The following is a 23,858-nucleotide window of genomic DNA, read 5'->3' on the forward strand; positions in this document are numbered from 1 at the left end:
CATCTAGAAGCATCTCATCTGTGGATCTACTAGTTTGGTTTATTCCTCAAAAATCATGTTCTCAAAATCATTTGAAAAAACTGAAAGTATCGATACACAGTGTCCTGGAATATCTTTTTTTTTTTTTTTTTTTTTTTTTTTGAGACAGGGTTTTTCTGTGTAGCCTTGGCTGTCCTGTACTCGCTCTGTAGACCAGGCTGGCCTCGAACTCACAGCGATCCGCCTGCCTCTGCCTCCCGAGTGCTGGGATTAAAGGCCTGCGCCACCACGCCCGGCTCTGGAATATCTTTAAATCATGTTGTAGTAAAACATGTGAGGAACAGCAAATGAATTTTAAGGTATTGTATGTCTTTTAACTACATCTGCTTACGATACATTGCTAAACTTTAAACAATCTGTGTATCCTGGTCTATCTGCAGAAAAACCACATATTATATACCTGATGTATCATACTGCAAGTATGTATTATATAAAGTATGAGTGGTGTAGCACTTCGTAAGTAAATAAAATGTTTCTGTAAAATTGGAAGTCATATATGCCTTTTGAATGTTTTCTGTTCCAAAAGCTTCCATGTTTGACTATCATTTTTGGATAGGAACCACATATTTTCCTAAAAGACATTCATGGGCAAGAGAGATGGCTCATCAGTTAAGAGCATCTACTGTTCTTGTGGAGGACCTGTTCATTCTCAGCATCTATACCAGACAGCTCACGAATGCCTGTAACCCCAACTCCAGGGCATCTGATACCTGTTTCTGATGTGCTTGGGCACGTGCATTCATATGCCCACGTATCTACACATAGACACATAGACACACATAATTAAAAATAAAATAAAAATTAAAAGCCAAAATACTTATTCTGGTTGTTTTTAAAGCCAAGATAAAAGAGGAAATTGACAGTTAGGAGAGGTAGCACATGCCAGTAATCTCAGCACTCAAGGAGTCAGAGGTTGGCAGATCTCTGTGAGTTTGTGGCCAGCCTCATCTTACAAAGTGAGTCCAGTATAGACAAGGCTATAGAGAGACCCTGTCTCAAAAAACAGAAACAAAAACAAAAAACAAAAAAAGAGAAAATTAATATGCCAATAAATTTAAGATGTGCATGAATTGATTATTTACTGTAGGTAAAATCATGCTAAATAAGTGAGGTTGGTTTTAGTTATATCTTAATAAGACATATACATTTATTTAGTTTTGAGTGCCTTTAGATTAAAAAGTAAAGCAAAGCTATTACATGAAATTATAAAGTAGATACGATGAACAAAAACAAGAAATCTTACCAACAGAAAGACGTATTTCCAGTCTCTCCTCTCTCTCTCTCTCTCTCTCTCTCTCTCTCTCTCTCTCTCTCTCTCCCTCTCCCTCTCCCTCTCCTTCTTTCCTTCTTCTCTCCCTCTCTGTATCTCTGTCTCTCTGTCTCTGTCTCTCTTTCCATCACTTCCTTTCTACCCTACTGGACTAGAACACAAGGTTCTACTACTCGGCACATGTCCTACACTCTTACTTCCTGCTTTCTTTCCTTCTCTTCCTGCTTTCATTTCTTCCTCTTGTTCTATATTTTCATAAGTTTCACATAAAGCACATAGACCGTAAACTTGTTGTGTACCTAAAAACACATCAGAATTCCTAGTCTCCTTTTCTCCATTTCTGAAAAATACAAGGTTATGAGCATGTGCAAACAAATCTGTTTATATTGTATATTTTGTAAGCAAGTTTATATGTACACATACGTATAATCAATAGACTTTGAAATTCAATTGGTTTTAATAGTTCTGTGTATTTATAAAGTACTGCAAGTCCATATTTAAATTAGAGGTTGTTTAAGTCAAAGTTACTTGTGATATGAAGTTACATTAAAAAATATTTAACAAAAGAGTAAACTTGAGGTCAGAAAATCATCATAGAGTATTTTAGCATTTATTATTTTTAAAAAATATTTTCCAAAATATATTACACAGCCATCTTACTCTTTGATTTCATTGATAAAGAATGAAGAAATAGATCAATTCTGGTACCTGTCCCCTTCTATTTAAATAATGTTTTCCACTTGAACTACATGCCAGTGATGTAGCGAAGATATTTTAATCCTCAGAGCCATTATATGGCCACAGTGAAGAAATTTTAGTCATACAGCTCACATCACTAGCTTCTCTGGGGCTAGGGATGTCTCAGTGTCCCCTCTGAAGATAGTGTACCATGCTGCACCCTGTTTGAACCTAGCTGATAGGATCAAAAGTGGGCATCCTCATCTTAGCTTGAGGGATGCCCTGATTGACAGTCCTCCAGTGAGATTCTGAGAAGTTCTTCTAGGAGTGCTTAAATCCACAGTACCCAGAGCAAACAGAAAAAAATCAGCAATGGGAAAAGCAAAGACACAAAGCACAGAATAAGCCATGAGTGGAAACATTCATGAGGTAAAGGCACCATGAGTCCATCAAGGACGTAAAAACTGAGTGGAATAGAAACAGAAAGAAATCAGCAAAAAAGAGATAAGTGACCAAGATAACATAAGAATGAAAAGAGTAAACAGCCTGATGGTCATAATCACAAAATCCTGAGAATAGAGTTGGGAGGGTAGTAGCAGAATTCTACACAATTGAGTTCCTAAACCATATTCAATTCCCCCCCCTAAAAAAACATCTGCCATGCCTGAAATGCACTCATATTGGCCTGATTCTTACTGTGGCCTAGTAGCAAACCTTTACCACTAAGCCTGCCCAAATATATCTAGCCTCAGCTATGGAGTAAATTTAGCTCACTATAAACATTAAAGAACAATGTTACTTTTCTCAAGTAACTAGCAATGGTCTTTATGAAGCATGACTGTGATTAGATAAGAGGAGATAGAAATGGTGAGTTCATAACAAATGTTCATATGCATGTTCTCAGTACTTGTCAGGAATACCTTAACATTATCAACTGGCACTTGTACACAGTGGTATTGTTCTATCAAAAAGGTATGTGACTCAACATGACTTCTGACTCAGTGGGAAAATAATTTAATTTTGCTGTAAAGTAAAATTTTCTATTTCCCATGTCAAACCATAGTACCTAAATAACATGTATGCATGTTCACTTACACATAAGCCAAACTATACTGCTTACACTTCCCTTGTCAGCAATTAACTGAACAATGACATCACCTTTTATGTTATGCTTTATCAGAATATTTATTTTCATATTGTTAGGTAACTGATAAGACACAAGTAATTAATACATTTATTTGAATAAAACTGATAATGCTATTTTTTGTTTTTTGTGTTTATTTGTTTGTTTGTTTGAGACAGAGTTTCTTTGTGAAACATTGGCTGTCCTGTACATGCTTTGTAGAGCAGGATAGCCTGCTACTCAAAGAGAGCTTCCTACTTCTGCCTCCCCAATGGGTAATGTTAATTTTTAAAGGAGCTATTTGATGCACATTTTTGGATCACTTTTATTTTCTGGAGACTGGATGATGTTTTAAATACAACACTTATTAGATTTTTTTTATCCTATAAAAATTAGCTGCTTATGGAACTGAATTATTACAAGCACAAAAGAAAAAAGAGCAACTATTCCTACTACTTAAAAAAAGAAAAGAAAAGAAACAAGACTGTTTCTTTTTTTTCTTTTTTTTTCTTTTTTTAAATTTTTTTTCCTCCTTTATTAATTTATTCTTGTTACATCTCAATGGTTATCCCATCCCTTGTATCCTCCCATTCTTCCCTCCCTCCCAATTTCCCCTTATTCCCCTCCCCTATGACTGTTCCTGAGGAGGATTACCTCCCCCTCTATATGATCATAGGGTATCAAGTCTCTTCTTGGTAATCTGCTGTCCTTCCTCTGAGTGCCACCAGGTCTCCCCGTCTGAAACTAGTCATACATCTCAATGAGAGACAGAAAAGTAAAAGGAAGCAACACATTGATCTAGAAGCAGGTAGTGGGTAATTTGGTTCATTCTTGGTGACCTGCCAAAAATGTAACCTCCCCACAGAGAGAGAAGCTAGTGACGAAAGAATGAAAATTAGAAAAACAAAAGGACAAAAAGAAAAGAAAAAAAGTAGAAAAACAATTAAAAAGAACAAAGTCTCAAAGCAACATATACAGATGTTCAAATCTCAGGTCTCTCAAAAATAAAAATACCCCACCAGCATGCCTCAGTCATCTGGTGACATTTGGTTATAAAAGAGAAAACTCTCATCCTATAGAAGGAAAACAAATAAACGCCAAAGTTAGAGTTGTTTCTTCAGAAACCTAGATTTTTCTGGAAAATTTTGGCCCAAACCTATGGTAAGAAAGCCAGTAGTCAAAAGCAAAGGAGTTGCTGTTGCATTCATCACTCAGTAGCAACTCTGCCTTCACTGGGTTTTACAAGAGTTCTGACTTCACAGAAGTATTTTCTAAGCATTCTGGAGAGCTACAGTTTTGAGCATCTAAGCAGTGAGAAGACTGAAGTCTTCTACCTTCGATCCTTCACCTACTGATGGCCTATCTGTCTATGCAGTAAACACTCAGGTACAGCTATGTTCTTCATTTTATCTTCCCAACTTAAATGTATAGATGATTCAAATGAGCTTCCTTTAAATTCCATTCAAGTGTTGAGAGCTGTCTAGATTGGTGACTTCAAAACTCTCTCTTTATCTTAGCTACTTGTTTTCTGCTAAAAAACAACAAATACAACAAAAAAAACCCACAAAAAACAAAAACAAGCAAAAAGAACCACAACAACAACAAAAACTATGGGATTTCTCCATGATTTATAAACAATTCCTCTTAAAGTTTAGTTAAGATAATAATTCTTATCTTTCTTTATACAAACATTCAGCTAATAACAATAACAAATATTCTGTGTTCTTCTTTTCATCAGCTATTTCGTAAGTGCCATCTATCCTAGGTGGTAGACGACATAAGTCATTCAGTGACAATTATGGGAAAACTCTACAAACAAACTCTAATGTTGGTAAAACAAGCAGAAAACCGCCTTCTGAAGTATTCTGCTCTGCAGGGACCAGGCAGCTCTGACCGTCATACCATCTCCTTGAATGCACCTCCTTTCTTTTTGAGTCTCTTGCCAAGTGACAGCTTGATCACAGCAATCTAAAAAGGCTTAAGTGCCTCAGGTTGACATTTTGCATTCTTTTATTACTTTCCATTTTTATCTACATAGGAAAATTGGTGATAACTAATATCCAGTTGATCTTTTCATTCTGGTAATAAAACGATAATACAAAGATCTTATTATCCACTGCAGACATCCGTCAAAGTACATTTTCCAATAACAATACTGCTCAAAATGTTGCTTATCTCTCTCCAAGTCAAAAGTGAGGTTAAGTACTTGGCTTTTGATTGCCTTGTGTCTCCAGGACTTAGACTTTGTGTTGCAAAAGTACTTTTAACTTCAACTCTTGACATTTTGTCCACATTAATGTCGTAGGCAATTGTGTTATTTAAGCACTTTAGACAAGTAAATCACTTTATATAATAAACCAAAAAAATTGAAAGTTGTGCCTACTAATGTAATTGTTTTAACCCCAATGAGGTTTTATTCTTATATAGAGACAAGCAGAAGGAGAACAGGAGAAAGCCACGTTAGAGGTATAACAAGAAACAAAATAGGAAAGAAGATAGAACAGAGAAGGTGAGGAGAAAAACAGAAAGCACAAACAAAAGGGAAAATGAAAACAAGCAAAGCAGAGAACACAGATGTATTAAAATCCATTTCAGGAGTAGGGAGACAGCTATTGAGTGACATGCTTGCAGGCCAGGCATGAGGGAGGTGAGCTTCGGTCTCCAGCATGCACATAAAAACCTGGGTGCTACAGTAAATGCATATAGTGTCTGTACTGGGACTTGGATCACTAACAATTAGTGGGTCTCCCCAATTGTTGAGTGCTAAGCTTAGTGAAAGATCCATCTCAAAAAATAAGATAGATTCTGTTCCTACAAAGAGCAGAGAACGAACCTTAGTTCGTTCATACATTCATAATTTTATGACTGTATAATGCTTGTGAAAAACTGTATGCTTTCAAAACAAAACAACCAGACACTGACACTGGATCAGCCCTGACAGGATTCATTCCTCTCAGCATGCTGGATGCTGACATCCTGCATCCTTCATGTTCCAGACTCAAGTGCTTCACTTGTTGTTCCTCATCAGAACAGGACAACTCCTAGGAGTGCTTTGAAGAATGTTTCCAATCCCAATTGGTCCAGCATTTCAGACTATGCCACACAGGACTTCTATTAAGTCTGGAATTTCTCAATGTCTAAAAATTGGACCAAAAATGCTATTCTTAGCTTGTTTAGCCATCTTCCTTATTTTATTTGAGCCCCTATAAATGCATTATTTGCCCCAAATCAGCTGGAAAAAAACCTTAAGAAGATGATGCCCCGTTTCCCCTAAGGGGGGTTGGGTGGGTTTTTGGTTGCTTTCTTGGGCTATAGATGTTTATTTGCATTGGGAGTTGATTGTAAGTTATTATTGGACTTATTCAGAGAGAAGTCGAGATTGGACTCAATGAAGTCCCTCTTTTCCTTTATCTTTCTTTCTTAGGTTTGGAGATAGATGTTGAAAAGAAAGATGAGGGAATATAGAAATATATAGGGATGATAGAACAAAAGTAGATTATTGAATCTACTCTCAACTTAAGGCCTTAATTGTTACTCACAAGGTTATTTTTAATTTATTAGTATAGAAATTTGTATATTGATGCAAAATAAGTTTAACTTTGATACAATAGTATAAAATTCAAATTTAAGATTATTATTCACAAACATTATTTCTACTCTAATATGAGGTAATATACCCATACAACTCAATTATAATACAAGGTTTACTTCCAATACTTTGAATGTGCTATTGTGGGATGTTTCAGATAATTAAGTAATACAAGTTAATTGTTAATGGACTAAATCATGGTCTATTACTCGTCTATTTTTATCAAAAGAATATATATCCTAGGTTTAACAGATAGGTATGATTCTATAGATACATAAGGTAAAATAATTATATACGTCTTCAAGAACCTCAAAACCTACAGAGTATGGCATTTAAGGATATTTTTGTTATTTTAAAGATTCTCTGACAATAAGACAGGTCAGTGTCTGGCAACACCCAGCATACCTCAAAGAAAATGATGAGCATCAAAGAACCTCCTTATCGAGATGGCTTCAAAGTTGGCAAACTAGACACGGGGTGAAATGCCCTTGTTTCTGCCACAGACAGGATTCTGCCTAAAAATGAGCTACCTTGGATGCAGGCAGAGTTGACGGCCAATTCTGCCAAGACACAGTAAGCAAGTCCTCAATAGTACCTGCCTTACAAATATGTCTGTCAGATATACTAGGCCTGAAGGCTGAAAATGATGCTCCAATCTTATAGTTATGGTGACTGTTCAGGCAGCAAACTGTCTCTGTCATTTTGGAAGCTGCTAATCTGCACTTCCTGTTTACTCAGGTAATTAATTTTTATTCCTTCTCAAGTCTCTGATGGGGCTGAAGACTGGATAGTTTAGTTTTAAAATTAAGTTTAGTTGTTTAGGTATTAAGATGTTTTTAGGTCTAGATAGATGTTTCAAGCTGATAGAGATGAGATATGATATATATTTACTTACATTCAGAATTTTAGACTCACCACGATAGGAAAGATGTTTTCTCCAATGTTGCCAAATACAAATAGCCAAAACACTACAAATGTAACATTTATATAATTCGTGATTGCTTCATGGTTCTTCTTTCTCTGTCTAGTTTGTTACATATATGTGTAATAATATAAATGTATATGTGAAAAATAAAAAAAAAGGTAAAGATTTTTTTAAAAAAAAATGAGGTGGAAAAAACAGAGAGAAAGAGACCTAGCATTAACTTGTAGCTTTTGCAAAGGTCTGCACTGACTCTGTCTCTGTCTCTGTCCCTGTCCATTTCCCCTCCCTTCCTCCTCACCTACACACACACACACACACACACACACACACACACACACACACACACACACACACAGTCCATTGCTCTAGTGATTCACGTCTTCCTGTAGATAAGAAGAATATCTGTAATTATGTCGATAGTATGGAGAAACAAAAAGTATTGAAAGGAGCAATAGAACTGCTTCTGGACTTGCAATGATAGAGTTGCACATTTGAATTGGAAGTGCCCCTCCTCACTCTCAGGCATCTGAACACTTGGTTCCCATTTGTTGGCAGTATTTGAGCAATTATGGGAGCTGTGGTCTTGGTGGAGAAAGTATGTCACTGGGGACTGGTTTGGCGAGCTTAAAGCTTCCTGCCAGTTCAATTCACTCTGTGTGTGAAGATGCCAGCTCTCCTGTCAGAGTCCTGTTTGGTTTGCCATCTTTGCGGCTTGCTCTCATGTTTCCCTATCGCAATGGACTCATTCCTGAGGAGCTGCAAGCCCAAATAACTTCTACTCTCTACAAGTTGCTCATGGTCATGGTGCTCATCACAACAGAAAAGTGACTGACACAACGATGTATGTTTTTCTCAATGTAGGAACTAAAGAAAGGATGATCTTCCTGCCCCTTTATCTGCAGCAGAGGACAGTGGAGATCAATAGATAGATGCTCATGTTTGACTTTCAGCCCAAAGACTGACCATATTCTAATTCTAAGTTGTAGATAGCAAACACATTTCCATGCTGATACCAGCAAAGGTGTGACAGTGACACTTCTTTTACCATCTAAACGTTCAAAACATTAAAATGATGGCCACAAGGGATGTGACCAAGGCAGTCCTTGGGATTTAATTCTGTCCTCTCCCAGCAGAAACCCGGGGTGTCTGTTACACAAGGCTCTAGGGAGGAACGGAGACTTGTAAGGTGGGAGAGGTAAAGTAACATGCCGGGGGTCTCTTGCTGGGAAGAGCTGAAAATGCACAGCTCCTCTCCTCTCCTCACCAAGTTTCAGTGTCAGATTGGAAAATGTGACACTGACATATTTTCTCCTTCTGATCAAAGGCAGAAATTATAAACTTGGGAAAGGGGGATGTAAAGGGAATACTGTACAGATGCCAGAGGAATTTTAAGTAAATGGACAGAAATGCACCTTACATGGCTTCTATTTAATCTGAACAGCATAGACTGTAAGTCATCAATGTGTGAAAAAACTTTGGTTGTTACAGTATATTAAGTGCCTGTGATTATTTTTTCTTAAAATGTATCGATTGAAGAGTTACATAGTAATATTTCAAGACTGAAAATATGACTTAGTAAATGTGTATTAATTTTCATAGTGTCAGGTAAGCTTAGGACTCACAAAAGATCTAGACAATAAATTGTTCTTTGAAGATAGACTGAGACAAAACTATTTCTAATTAAAAGTGCATGTCAGGTCAAACAGGTGAATGTTGTTAGATATAGATATAGAGAAAAGCTCAAAGTTGACTTTTATGAAACTCACTGCATCTACCCATTGCTTTCCAAATAAAACAAAGGGAAAAGAAAGTGGGAACATTACCTGGTTCTTGAGTGTGTCTTCCATTGACTACAGTCAAGCTAAGGCATTTTCAGTCCTGTCGAAGTGTGCACTGAAAGCTTGCGATCCACTCATTTAATTCAAGTATTCAAGTGTAACCTACACTACTCCAAAGGAAAAAACCACTAACCAGTGAAAATCTTTGTCTTCAAAGATACTTTATGAAACATCCAAAGTATGGAGAAAAAGTGTCCGTAGTACCAGAGCCTTGTATTAGACAATGAAGATTGGATCTAGGAAAACTAATACATATTCAATATATGTTATAAGTAATTGAAGCTAAAAAAAATAGAGAATCACATTTGACTTGGTGAATTCCATTAATTGGCAGAGTGCACAATTTTCATTTTATAAAGTTAAAAATTAATGCTTTATTTCTGTGCTTAATACAGATAAAATAATAGGAATATATAAAATGGAGCTCTAGAAAAGAATATTTTCCCCACATGATTTTTCTACAGCTCAGTAGGAATCAGTAGATTGTATCATTGCATTAAGGCTCAGGTCTGCCTTTGAGGAGAGTACTTCGTGGGCCTCCACTTTGCCTTGCCTCTGCACTTGTGGGCACTCAGGCATCAGACCTAGAAAACCTATAAACTTTCTTTTCAGGAAGGCATCCAGAGAATGGTAGGGATTCATACCTGAAGTTACATTTGTGTTAAAGCTCAGAGAAATTAGTAATTTTTGGAATTATTTAGTTTGTGATATTTTAAATGGTTGGCATGGTTGGTTGTAGTTTAAAATTCAATATTTATGCAATGATTTATCAGACTCACCTTTTTTGCTTAAAAATATTACCACACATGAGGACAAATATGAGTTGTTTGTATTCAAACCCAAGAGTATGCAATAATATGCATTTTGGAAGAGAAACTAGTTTTCTTTTGCAGTTTTTCCCTCAGAGAATGAGTTGTTGTCTTTTGGAAACAGGGCAAAATATTTTGGGAGCCTCTCCAATGCAGAGGTATCTTTCTTCCAGGGCCAGAGACCAGAATCTTACTACAGCAATGAGAGATTAGAGGTTAGTTAAAAATCATTTTATTAAATAGCTAATGAATTTGTGGTCATTGGAAGAGCTCTCTTTATGTGGTCAGCAAAGTCTGGAAAAGAAAAATCTAAATATTCATATGAAGAATTGGAATTGATTTACTTATTACTCAATGCTAGGGCTCAAAATAAAACCACAGTCCTTGCATCCTTTCAGATCTCCATCAAAATTCAAATAAAACTCAGTCCATGCATCTCTCTGATTCATCATTTGGCATGCATATCAAATATTTGAATGGTTTTAGTTATTTTTGTAGACATATAATAAGGATGTAAAAATTCATCATGTAAACTTTCATAATAATCAAGAATGAAGTCTTCAGATTAGAGACTTTTTAAGAATGTATAATGGTAAAGAACACAGTGTATCTATATCAGTCTTTGTAAGAATTTACAAGGATTGTTAATAATGCTCAAAAGAAGATGAACATTTCTGTTATGTGTTTGAATTAAGGAATAGAAACAGAAGGAAATAAGGCCCTTAATATGTTTTTCTATTTAATTATGAAGGACACTACTAGACTCCAAGATATGACCAAATATCAATGCATTATCTGATGGCCTCTAGAGACATATATGCCTTCTGTTTAAAAATATGTGCACATCTTTCCCACACTAGAGTAGGAACTATAGTCAGAAACCTTTGCCTGGGTTAAATATAAAATGAATTTTTACATCCCAGATGATGGACTGATATGCTTCAAAGTGAGATCACGAGTTTTATAAATGTAATTTCTTACACACTCTCTCTTTTCCTTGACTAGCTTACATTGTAATGGAGGAAGAACAGTTTAAAAATTTTGAATAGGCACTTACTGGAATTACAGTTAATCCTGATACAATCTAGATGGGGAAGAATAGATGAAAAATGAATATTTATCCTTCAAGGTAATAGCTGCAGACATCCAATAAAATTACAGTCCACCCTTCCGGGGACAGACACATGCAAATTTGGCCACTCCATATCATTATTAGTTATATACTTCTAGAACCCAGATTTATTGTTATGAAATTGTGCCATTGGAAACAAGAGAAGGTTTAAAACTATGGCCAATTCAAACAGAGCTACATGGTGACAAATCTAAGTGAGATAACAAGTAGTTAACTGTCAAAGATGCTTGGCTTAGACTGGTTGCAACTATCTCCCCATATGTGAAAGAACATGCTATTATTTTCAGCAAAAGTAAAAGGTGCTCCGTCACAATGGGGTGTGATGCAAGCTCAGCTAGGCACAGACATCTTGGACTTCCAAAATCTAATATCCCACAAAGGCTGACAGAGTTCTTTACAACTGCAGTAGTCAAATGGAGAAAAAAACTCAAATTATTCTTTTCTCATCCTAGTACTGCTCTGTATATTTGTTTGGTTTTAGTGTTCTGGAGCACTAAATGTTTGTAACCAGATGCTGGTGTGTTCCACACCTTGTATTCATAGAAAGAGAAAAGGAAAAGCTACGTGGCGCCTTTGAAAGCAGAGTGGCTGCAGAGCAGCCATCCCATGGTGCACGCAGGACTTTCTCAGGAGCTACCAATGTTACCTTCGTGCACTGAGTGTCACCATTAACACTGCATTCCTAATTTTTCCTTTTGTATGCTTGTTTCACATGAAAGCAGGTATAAAAACAGAATAACAATGTGGTTATTCTTAAAGAACAACATGGAATGTTCTGTTTATATTTTATGGAGAGAGATATCCATTTATTATTTAAGGCCTTTGGGGAACATGGAAAATATAAACCTAGATTGTGTGTCCATATAGCTAAGTTTGTCATGTGTCGTCAACCGCATCAGAAAAGTGGTTACAAACAGCCAAGGACCAGCAGATACACAACTCCTTCTACAGAATGCTTTGCTGGTGAGAATCTCTTCAGGTGATTTGAGGTATCAGCTTCTTTGTTCTATTAAGCCTTTTATTACATTTTATTGTAGTAACCTATCATTGCCACTAGAGGGGACTATAATGGAACAATAAAAGAGGAGTGTGTGTGTGTGTGTGTGTGTGTGTGTGTGTGTGTGTGTGTGTTTTAATTTACAAAGTTGATTTAGTTTATATTAATTGATTGTAATTAAATGGAATAAACTAGCAAGAGTTATTTTTGTGTTTTATGAGATATTATTCTCACCATCACAATTTGGAAATGCATGGAGGATTGTCACAAATGTCACATGGTGTTTTGTTCTAATTATCTTTCTAAAAAGTAATCTACATGGTTTCAAAATTTGTTTTTCTTCCCCTCCAGATTCGTGACTGTGTGTGTGTGTGTGTGTGTGTGTGTGTGTGTGTGTTTATTTAATATTCCTATGAAGTACAGTAAAACCTCATTCATTTTCACTTATTTGGATTTAAAGATAATATTGAAATTTATTGGGCACAATAGTAAATCTTCACTTTCTTTAGAGATATTCTTAGGGAAGGAACCTATAAATAAAGATGATTTTGAAGTGCCAAGCTCAAGTAGGAAACTAGCTTCAAGCTTTTAGGAGAGGTGGATGGCAGAAATTCTAGGCCACAGGGATCTCGACAGAAGGAAATGCTTCATCTCCATTCAAGCTGAACTTCCAAGCCCATCCCTTCACAAGATTTTGAAGTGTATATTAATTTGAGGTTAAAGTTTAACTTAAAAACAATAAAGTGCTCAAATTATAAGAATCTACAATTCAATGTTTTTCTTTCAATTTTTGAAAACTCTATAATTCATCTAGGTTGGTGAGGTTTTACTGTAGCAACCATTTTGATGGTACCTTTAATCAGGAAAGCATTATCTCTCTGTAAAGGAGCCTGTGCTCTTACTGTTCTCATGGCTGTTTGCTGAGGGCCGCAGACTTTGGGCATTGAAGGGTTGTGGATTGCTGAGTGGCAGCGGAATGTCCCACACAGCACTTCAGAACAAAAGAGATGGACGACCACAGGATGACTATTCAAAAGAGAAGCCCATGGAGCAAGTGGGAAAACTGTTGGTCTAGATATTGAAGCATAAATTAGATATTTCATGTGCGTGTTATCTAAACACATGTAGACTTTTTTTTTTGACAGAGTGTCATCACCTATTAGAACATCAGTAGAAAAAAATCAAGCTTGAGGCATCTTGAAGTCTTTTGAATTATAAACTCGATGTTTCAAATTTAATCTCACTTATAGGGCTTCCCCGAACTCTCGTTGGTAGGAATCACAAAACACTAAATTATGTTGAACATAAAAAGTGATGCCCACCAAACCGTTAATCAATTGTTTTAGCTTTCCATAGCAAACAGGCTAGTTGATAAAAAGTTTGCAGGCAAAACTGAACAAAAAGTGAGAAGTGTTAGCTTAATGGCTGAAGGCATGTTGTTACCTAGATTGACCGTGAGTTTCACACGCCCTGCATCCAGCTCCAGCCGAAGGGTGTCAGCTGAGTCTCGAGAGGTTGTTGCCATCAGAATACCATATGCACGTTGGGATCTGAACCGTAAGGACACGTCCTCGGCCTCAGTGTGCATCACCACTGGGAGCTGAATTTTCATGAACATACTCCCATCATAGCTCAGAACCGTTGCCTCTATGGGACGAAATGTGTACAGTTCAGTTTTGGTTAGTCTATTGCACGCACACTTGGGAAACAGAAGTCTCCTAAAGTTATCTTGACAGGATATCAATGGTAAAATAGTCCATTTCATTCAGAAGTGCCTTTTTTGTTTTCTAATGGCAAGGGACTTCCTAGCAGAGACTTCTTCATTTGTCAAGTATGTACTAACACTGAGAAACCCTCTCTACTTATTTCATATGCTATAGCATTGACCATATGGGGCTATAAATGTTTAGTGAGCATTTCCCTTATAAACAGCATACCTCATGCTATTTTGTATAGCTACAGTGCAAGCCTGGTTGGAAACACTGCAGTGATGCATGTGTGCATGGCAGGAGAGCCCTGACCATTCTGTAAGTCTTGCCTTGGCTCTGATTGATTCTTCATGAGCAAAAACCAAACCAAACCAAACCAAAACAAAACAAAACAAAACAAAACAAAAAAACAACAACAGAGTGTTACTGGAAGATATCTAAGGCCAGGACTGTCTGGAAAATTATTGGGAACAGAGGCTACGATCAATAGTTTTCCATACCCTCTACTCTAAAATGGTAATATTACTGAAATGTCAAAATCACCCTCTCTATCGAAGCTAATATTCCAAAGAAGAAAATAAAAATCAACAACATATCATCAAGTAACCAATTAGGATTCTACTGTTTTACTGTACTTAATGAGGAAATTTTTTTAAGATACCTCAAGTTATAATCTTATTTAAAGTTTTGGGTATTTTTGAAAATAAGAAAGAACTTAAAACATCATCTATAAGCACAAATTGGTGTCCTAAATATTGAATTGCCACCAAGGCATCTCTAAATCTATACATGGGGTAGGGGTGGGTTAGGGCTAGGGATTTCTGTGGATATGTCTCTAAACTAAGGTGGATGGAAATCACAGCCCTATTTTAAACATAGGAAGAAATTAGTAGCAAAACTGCTGATGACAGACTGCTTAAAAACAGCACCCCTCAGTGTTAAATATACGGTGGTGGGACACTGGGAAACACGTGTGAGTCATGTTGCTTTCTTGTTGCTTCTGGTAATCCAAAATGTCATTTAATAACAGAGAAAACTACCTGGAATGAAAACAAACTGAGAAAAATCTCATTATCTTGGATTTTTGACAGCATAGCCGTTGGCTCTACGCCTGTAATTGTACTCATTACTAAACTTATATTCCAGTGCTGCTTTTGAAGTTTATCTTTCAGAAAGTCAGTACAGTCAGGTACTTGACTGTGTCACTTGATTCTCTAAGTATTGCATGTTGCTTCCAGGTCTTTCTCCTCCATACTTGTTTTTTCCGTCCAGCTTTGGATTAATGCATCTTCAGCAACACATGCGCCCTCTTCCCTAGGCCTTTTGAGAGGAGACTTCTTCATCTATTGCCTATTTGACATCTCCAGTTAAAATAGATTAGCATCTCTCTCTTAATTCATCTTTTCCCAAATGAACATTCTCCAATGTGCTCCTCCAACCCATCCATGCCAGGAAGTGATGTTTCCATTGCTGTCCAAGGCCAACCCCGGGCACTTCTCTCTCTCTTTCTCTGCTATGCGCTGTCTACGTCCACATTTACAGACCTTCACGTTATAATTACAGTCCTTTGTTGCCTTTGTAGCTAAATTATTTCATTCTCTGTTCTTATCTTACCTAGATCATTAAAATAGTTACCCATGTGGTATATGTATGCCTCCCATTTCTCTCTGCACACAGCAGCCCAGTTAAATCCTTATAGAGAGACAGTTTCTCTGTTAGAGCAGTCTTCGGGTTAGGCCACATCTCTGTTTTTGTACTGCAGCCGGAGTCTCTCTGCCCTCAGCCGTTACCATCTCTCTCCCCAGGGAGTCCGTTTCACCCATTCCAGGCCCACCCATTATTGAGCCATTGGCACTGACATGTGCCTGTATCTGGAAATTTCTCAACCTACATCTATTACTGTTCAGTTCTCTCGGAAGTCTGAATTTGGGTGAAATGTTCTGGACAACATGGCACCCTCCTCAGCTTATTCCACATGAGATCTTCATCAATCTTGTTTACAATTGTAATGTCTTGTTTGTTTGGGTGCTGTCACCTGCGACTGCCCTTCCGAACGTGGCCTGAGGAAGCAGGTCAGTCGCTCTCCACGGTGGCTCCAGTGAGCCACTGAGCAAGACACAGCTGAGGCATCATAAACGCATCTTGAATTAGCAACTGCAATCTACACTGAAAGCACAGGAAAGATCTTCCATGCATGTGAATGCAAAGCTTGTATAAGCACTCCCCAGAGAAATACAGCATTTATTATGTGTACTACCAGAACCATCGAGTTTGGTAATGTCTGACAAAAAAAAAATTCAAGTTTAATTTGAAGGTTAAACTAGAAAATAGTTTTGTTGATCCAAATATCCTGCTTTTAGTCATAAAGCTAATTGCTGACAACATAAAATATGATCTTATATTACCTTATCTTATATAATAAGGTTTTAAAAATTAAATAAGAAGTTTCTGCATGTAAAAGACATAAGTCAATGTAGATTACCAGGTAATAATTGCCTAAGAAACAATTAAAACATGACCATAAAACAGTACTGGGCTCTAAAGGGTTTTGGTATAACTTTAAGTGAAATTTGATACTTATTTTTTCCTTTTATAATGTTTGGTCAATCAGACAAAGCAACAAATAACTCAATAAAAGTAATAAATACAGTATAGATTGCTTTGTTACTTTGCTATCACACAGATAAAAGGACTAAACTATTATTAGATTAGATTTATTAAGAATTATTCTACTTAATTACACATTACTCTATTACATAATAACCATATTTTAAATAAATTGATTTTTCTTTAATAATTGTTCAATTTGAAAACTAAGTTGAGAATGCATCTTTATAAAAATACATAATTAACATCTAGTTATAAATACATTATGAAATACAATCCAGAGTAAGAAAAACCCATCTCATTAGCCTTCACTATCCTCCAAAAAGCTTCAGGAAAGGCATAATAGTAAAGTAATAAAACTCGAGTGCCCCCGTGTGCCGCTTCAAACAATTCTCAATGTGAACGTAACTTGTTGATAAATGACAACTGAAAGTCTAAATGAGTCCTCATAATTAGAGTTGATGTTTAATTAGGCAAGAAATGGAAAATGCACAAGGTTGAAGTGTAGAGCTGCCAAATAAATGTTAGACAACATTCTGACATTTGAAGGTTATGCTGTTTGGCAGAATCTTTTAACATTTGCAAAAATTATTTTATCATTTAGATCATCAAAAAAAAGAGTCCTTTAGAAGGATAATTCCAAGACATTGCTTCCCAGTGGGGGATAAAAACAGTTTCAAGCCTGTCTTCTCTGTCTCCTTCTCCCATATCATTAGGTTTGATAAATATGCTTTTCTGCATTATTCCTCGTTGCAACCTAAAGTGTACACCTGTGCTTAGTTTTTCTGAAAGGCAGTCACATATTGTGATCGACGATTAAAATCAGACAGAGAGCCAAGTTATATTGCTCTGACATCTGCCCCTCCATCTGTTAGAGTTTTAACAAACAAGTATGAGGTAGACCTCTGATTACACCAGTGCTCTTATTTCACATTATCTCTGAGAACAATTTTTAAGCGATCTAACCTTCAAAACTTGTTGCATTAAAAAATGACACAGAAAGAAAATGCAGCATTTAATATCCAAGCAGGGAATCATTTCTGTATTAGCCTTTCTTAAAGAATCGTATGTATAGAATAAAATTTTATCTCCATGTTCAAGTCATAGATATTTTTAATGTATTTTTTGCTTGAATAACATGGGATTGAGCATAGCTGCAGAGTCATTCTGTGTGGTGCAGTGTGCATAGACTGAATCATGCTCAAACAATTTATGTTGAATGTTCAACTGAGATTTCATCATTTTTCATCCAAGAATCGTCAGTCAACTTTCATGATCAACAATCTAATGAGGTATGAGTGTATCTTGAGAGGAGACACATTTGAACAGCTCCTCTGGACTCTGAAATTCAGAGGTCTAGGCACAATCTTGTGTTGGTTGAACTAAGGCACAGTTGAGAACTGGACAGGAGCCATATTCTGTGGTATAGAGCCTCGCAACCGTCTTATATCACCCGTGCTCCCAGCAGAGGCAAGGTCAGGTGGGTAAAACATCAATCCGGAAGAGAAAATACTTCTCACGATATGTCGTTGTGGTCCAGAACAAGAATAACACAATATCATTATTTTATCTTCAAAAAACAACATAGAGACAAAGAGATCCGTAGAAATTTCCAGCTAAGCATGAGTTTAAAGTGTATGCTAAATCCCAGTGATGATCTTTGCTATTAAATTTTTATTTCACTCTGTATATGCCTTCCACCTCTACCTCTGATTGCTGCAGTATACAAATATTCCCTTTCCCTCTGACTCGGAAAGCGCTATCGTTTCTATTTTCATTTTGCCATATGCAGTAGCAGAACACTGCCACAGGGTGGTACACCATGCATATTTAACTGGAGGATTTTGTAATCCATACGACAGTGGAATTACACACTTTCCCTAGTTTCATGTAACCATGAGGCATCAGGATAGCCGACATCTTTCTGAGTGATTAAAGAAAACCAAAAATGTAATTCATACGCATCTGCTAATCTTGTATTGTGCCTAACTGTATTTTACTTTGTGAGCTATGTCATTCATTCCTCTCTCTTGGCAGTTTTCCAAAACCAAAATAAACAAACTAATTAGGAAGGAAACAGCAAAGAGGAATTTATAAAGAGTATATTCATACACGCTAAAGTTTGTGGGAATAGGTAGGCTCTAATGTCAATTCATGGGAGTTACAATAGTCACGTAATACCATAAGAGGAATAGTTGTGTCCACATGATGAGAAGCGATCTATTGACCTGCCTAATTCTATCATACAGAATGGTGATATCATTTTGATACGTAGCTTAATATATAATTATGATATTTTGTTAATATATATTAGTGTCAACAATTAAGGTGACAACCAAGTATTACTTTAAGATTTAAAAAAAATCTCAAAGTCACATTTTAATTTTGAGTTTTATAAACACTCATCTTTTCCTTCTGAACTTTTAGGTCGAATTAATTGAGAACTATTTTAGGGTTGCAGGGGAAAAAAAAACAAACAAGTAACTGCGCCTGCGTCATGAGAAGTGCCTGCTATTTGGTTGAGTACCTCAGGGAGAAATGCTATTTGCACTGTGAGAGGACAGTGGAGCAACTCATCGATATTTTTTCATATTGATTTTTAGTTTCACTGTAGAAAATAAGTGACAATGAGCACAGTGACTAACCCATTCATCTACAGCCCTGGTCGATGGAAGGACATGCTTGCAACCGTTTGTTCTGGTATTTTTTTCTGTGAGCCCGGTCTTTAGACCAGACATTGACATCACCCTCATTCTTTTTTCAACACTCATTCCTCTCCTTACAGGGGGAAAGGAAGAGAAAAACAGGCGGCTTGCTATTTTCTTCGGAGGTGTGTCTATTCAGAGACTGCATAGAATCAGCTAAGTCTGAAAAGGAAACATGTAAGTATCCCATAGTCAGTTGAACACTGGGCAAAAGAAGCATCAGCTGCTGAGCTGCTGATTAGACATCTCAAACGAGCTTTCAGAGCAAGGCTCCTCAGTTACTTGTCTGGGGACTCACATTATGTGTTACTTCACTAGAAGTTGTTATGTTTCAGCCCAGGCTTGTGGTAGATATTTAGTAAATCCTTCTTCAGGAGACTAGTTGCTAGAATTTTGAAATCCTACCTCTCTCACAGGACCTGCCGAGATAGCCTGTTCCAGAGCAATCGCAGACGTATCTGTTCCAGCCATCCCTGCACATGCCATTATTTTTGCAAGGATTGCTAAGGCACGGTTTTGCTGTCTCCCGTGAGCAGGATGGCTTCACTCCAGCAGTGCTCTGAATTTCCGCCATCTGCCGGATGTCTTTGCTCTGGCCATCAATGAACAGATCCCGGATGCAGCCCACGTAGCCGTAGTTGAGCAGAGCAGTCCACACCTCGGTGGGGAAGACAAGGCCAGCCTTGTTTTCTGGCAAGCCACCCAGATACAACTCATCGTCTAAGTCCAGGATCTCGCTCTCACCAGGAGCCGTGTAGGGAGTGCGCAGTGTGTTGACAGAAATGGTACCTGTTACAAACAAAAGAGCACATGAAGTTGTTTGTGCACACAGTTGACCTGGCCATCCATTTGTCCCTCTTATAGGGTAAAATGTGAGCTCCTCAAGGCCAGACATTTCTATTTTAATAATTTCTTTTATTATTTTAAATTAAAATATAAGTACATCATTTCCTCTTTCTATTCCCTCTCTCAAAACCCACCCATATACCATTACTTGCCCTGTTTCAAAATCTTGGCTTCTTCTTTTGAAATTAATTGTTGTTATGTACATATATGAACAGCCATTTCTTATTCGTTTTTATTTCAGAGTTTGATACCTCCAAGCATAATCAAATCATTTATGGGATTATGCAGCTTTAGAATAAAACAACCTACAATTAATGTGGTCCTATTTAATTTCATGAAAACCAAAGTATATACACAACAAATAGTGGATGTCAACTTTAAACAGCTCAAATTTAAGTGATCGTATAATAATGAAATAAGCATTTTCTAGAATTAAGTCTGGCTCTGTGTGCTTAGTGCTTGCTTTCAGGATTTGTTGAGTTTGAAGCCATCCTTGTCTTCACAGTAAGTTCCAGACCAATCAAGACTAAGGAATAAGATCTTATCTCAAAAATATGTGTGTGTACATACATACACACACACACACACACACACACACACACACACACACACACACATATATATATATATATATATATATATATATATATAAATTCATGAGGAAAGATGATTTGTCCTTGTCTTTAACTGATTTATTTTGTTTGGATGTAATTATTTGAAAGATTTTCAAAGTCAAAGTGAAACTTCTTAGAGTGCATGTATCTATGGATTCATTTCTATGGTTTGGGCTTCTGTGTGAACATATCACATAATAGAAGTCTGACCTGTGTGTTTTAACAAGACACATCAGGGTCTACATTATAACAAACACCACAGAAATGTTCAGTAATACATTTTGGTGAAAGATTCAAGAAAAATAATTTGTTTCTCTTTAAACCAAATCACTTATCAAAATCAATAGTTTCCTTTTTCACACTTCAAGCTGAAAAAAAAAATCTATTGATTTACAATTATACGGGAATCCAAGCCTGGAGTATTAAATGAACAGTTACTCATTCACATGGAAATATTTGAGAGTTATAGAAAGTGTGAAATCCATTAGAATGACTAAAGAAGGTACATTTGTGATAAAAAAAAAACCTTAAATGTGTACAGTCAGATCATAAAAATTCCTACCAGTAATCTATCACCAGAACGGCTTTTATCTTTATGATGCAAATTATATTCATAGGACATCACAAGGTCCCATTATCATATTACTACTAAGTTTATATTTTGAGTTTAAATTACAATGAAATGAAAAAGAGAGAGGAGGAGACAGAAGGACTGAAGTGGGAGAGAGACAGAAAGACAGACAGACAGACAGACAGACAGACAGACAGACAGACAGTCAGACATACACACACTACACACACACACACACACACACACACACATACGGCGCGGGGCGGGGAGGCAAAGGCAGAGCAGAGACAGGGACAGAGAAAGAGCAGAGACAGGGACAAGAGGGTCACACAATAGCTAACTCCAGTGCAATTCTCTCGAGCATGCAGAAACCCAGGCCCAGGGCTTTCCCCAAGTGAACATATGCACTTAACTATGAATGCTAGGCTGCTGGTCCCCACTCTGTGCCCAGGAGTATTTTAAATCCTGGCAGCAGGGCCCATCTCAAGCTGAGCTTCATAAAGGGATATGTCTTTTTGAAGGAGAAGGGCATGGGAGCCACTGACAGAGACTGCCATGGTGTCCAATTCATTAGGAGGACATTTGTCTCCCTAGACTTTCACAGAAAGTAGTGGGAAAGCTCCCAAGGGAAACACACCGACATTGCTATTTTGGTCTTGCCAGGAAAGGGAATGGAGGGGATTTTTGATGGAGGCTATCTAAAAGGAGAAACTAGACAAGGCGCTACTTTATATTCTTCTCATCTGTGGCAACGTTTAGAAGAAAATTCTCATTTAGAACCATCTCAGATTTATATAATATTAATTTAAAAATATAATAAAAGTGATTTTGGAAAATGAGATGCATAATATTGAGGGGAGGAAGCTCACATCTAATATAAAGGTCACTACAGTCATTAAAAAAAGAATACCTAACAAATGCATCCATGGGCCCTATTCTGTGAAGCAGTTAATGTGAGTTTTAAGCTGAAGAAAGTACATCTTGATGACAAGACAAAAAATGGAAGATGTGGAAAGCAATGGACAACTTCAAGAACTCTTTATAGAAAGAGGATTTGATAAAAATATAGGTATGGAATTGAGAGGAATCTATTTGGAAATAGAACTTAGTAAACAATGAAACCCTATGATGAGAATGGGGGTATATAAAATGCCTGTTGCCCAAATTCCTATTTTTTTATTGAACAAACTTAATTCAGCTCAAGAAGATTACTAAGCAGTGGGGAAAACTAAATTTCTTTTAATCAGTCTGTGACAGTTCTCAAATAAGGAGAATTTTTGGCCATTTCTGAAGCACAGGAATTGATTCCTCCATATTACGTCAAGAACACTCATTGGGCCTAGAGTGGGGATGTTTGTGTGTATGTGTGAAAAAAGATAGAGATAGAGAGACAGAGACACAGGGAAATAGACAGAGACCAAGAATGTTATTTATGTGTCTTATGTATATGTTGCGTATGCTGTGCATGTATGTGGGGGCCAAAGTAGAACATTTGTGTACTCCTCTCTAATGCTCCACTTTATTCCTTTGCATCATAGTTTCTCAGTGAGGCAGGAGCTTGTTCTTTTCAGTTAGGCTGATAGCCAGCCAGCCTCAAGAGTTGCCCTGCCCCACCCCCACCCCCATCCATCCACTCCTGGGGTCAAAGGAATACAAGAGACCACACCCATCTTGTTATATTAGTGCTCAGTCTTCATGCTTTCACACCAAATGCTCTTAACTTCTCAGCCCTCTCACCGGCCTCCCATGTCTGCGCTATGAGAGACAAAGCATGTGCGAGGCACGTAAGGCAATCACAGATGCTTAACCTAACAGTGAAAATGCAGAACCTCTGTCTCCCAGTCACGTGCTCTTTATGGCGTTTGAATGCCTGCTTTGAACAAAGTGTTAAGGAAAGTAGTACAAATATTAAAAAAAAAAACTTTTGTAGTAGTGAAGTTGTAGTATTTGTACTTATTTTTAGAAGACACTGCAAACTTAACTGGGCAGTGGAATCACACACCTATAATCCCAGCAGGCAAGCAGATCTTTGTGTTTGAGACCAGCCTGTTTTACAGAGTGAGATCCAGGATAGCCAGAGCTACACAGAGAAACACTACCTCAAACAAACAAACAACCCCCCAAAAAGAATAAAGAAAATATTGTAAATTGCATAATGGTGCCTCCTACTTTGTCTCTATACTAATTTCATGTCCTCCTTATTTTATTCTCACATTTATAACTCCCGAAGTTCAGGTAGTGTTACCCATACATGCATGGGTGTTAGGACAGCCATGGTCAACAGCAACCAACTTGCCAGTGGCCACATTCCCATTCTTCCTCCTTCTGTAGCCCTAAAGAACCAGTAGCCCTACCAACAGTGGACTTCAAGGCCTCCATTTGCTGATAACAGTTTATAAATAAAAT

The 23,858-nt window shown here is 37.1% G+C and overlaps 1 protein-coding gene across 32 annotated transcripts in view; it reads right to left on the reverse strand.

Annotated features, from left to right (window-relative positions):
- NRXN1 (neurexin 1) overlaps positions 1–23,858 on the reverse strand; it is a 1,076,640-nt gene that overhangs the window by 574,894 nt on the left and 477,888 nt on the right. For 26 of the 32 annotated variants that reach the window (XM_084793840.1, XM_084793827.1, XM_084793825.1 and 23 more), the window contains 3 exons: positions 19,827–20,210; positions 13,844–14,047; positions 11,329–11,355 (listed from right to left, as the gene is read on the reverse strand). In XM_084793840.1, coding sequence (XP_084649966.1) covers positions 11,329–11,355; positions 13,844–14,047; positions 19,827–20,210 — 615 coding nt within the window. The remainder of the gene's footprint in view (positions 1–11,328; positions 11,356–13,843; positions 14,048–19,826; positions 20,211–23,858) is intronic. The other 6 variants (XM_084793855.1, XM_084793838.1, XM_084793828.1 and 3 more) reach the window with 1 other exon arrangement.

The sequence above is a fragment of the Acomys minous genome (assembly GCF_964271855.1).
Source record: "Acomys minous genome assembly, chromosome: 8".
In the NCBI taxonomy this organism is placed as follows: domain Eukaryota; kingdom Metazoa; phylum Chordata; class Mammalia; order Rodentia; family Muridae; genus Acomys; species Acomys minous.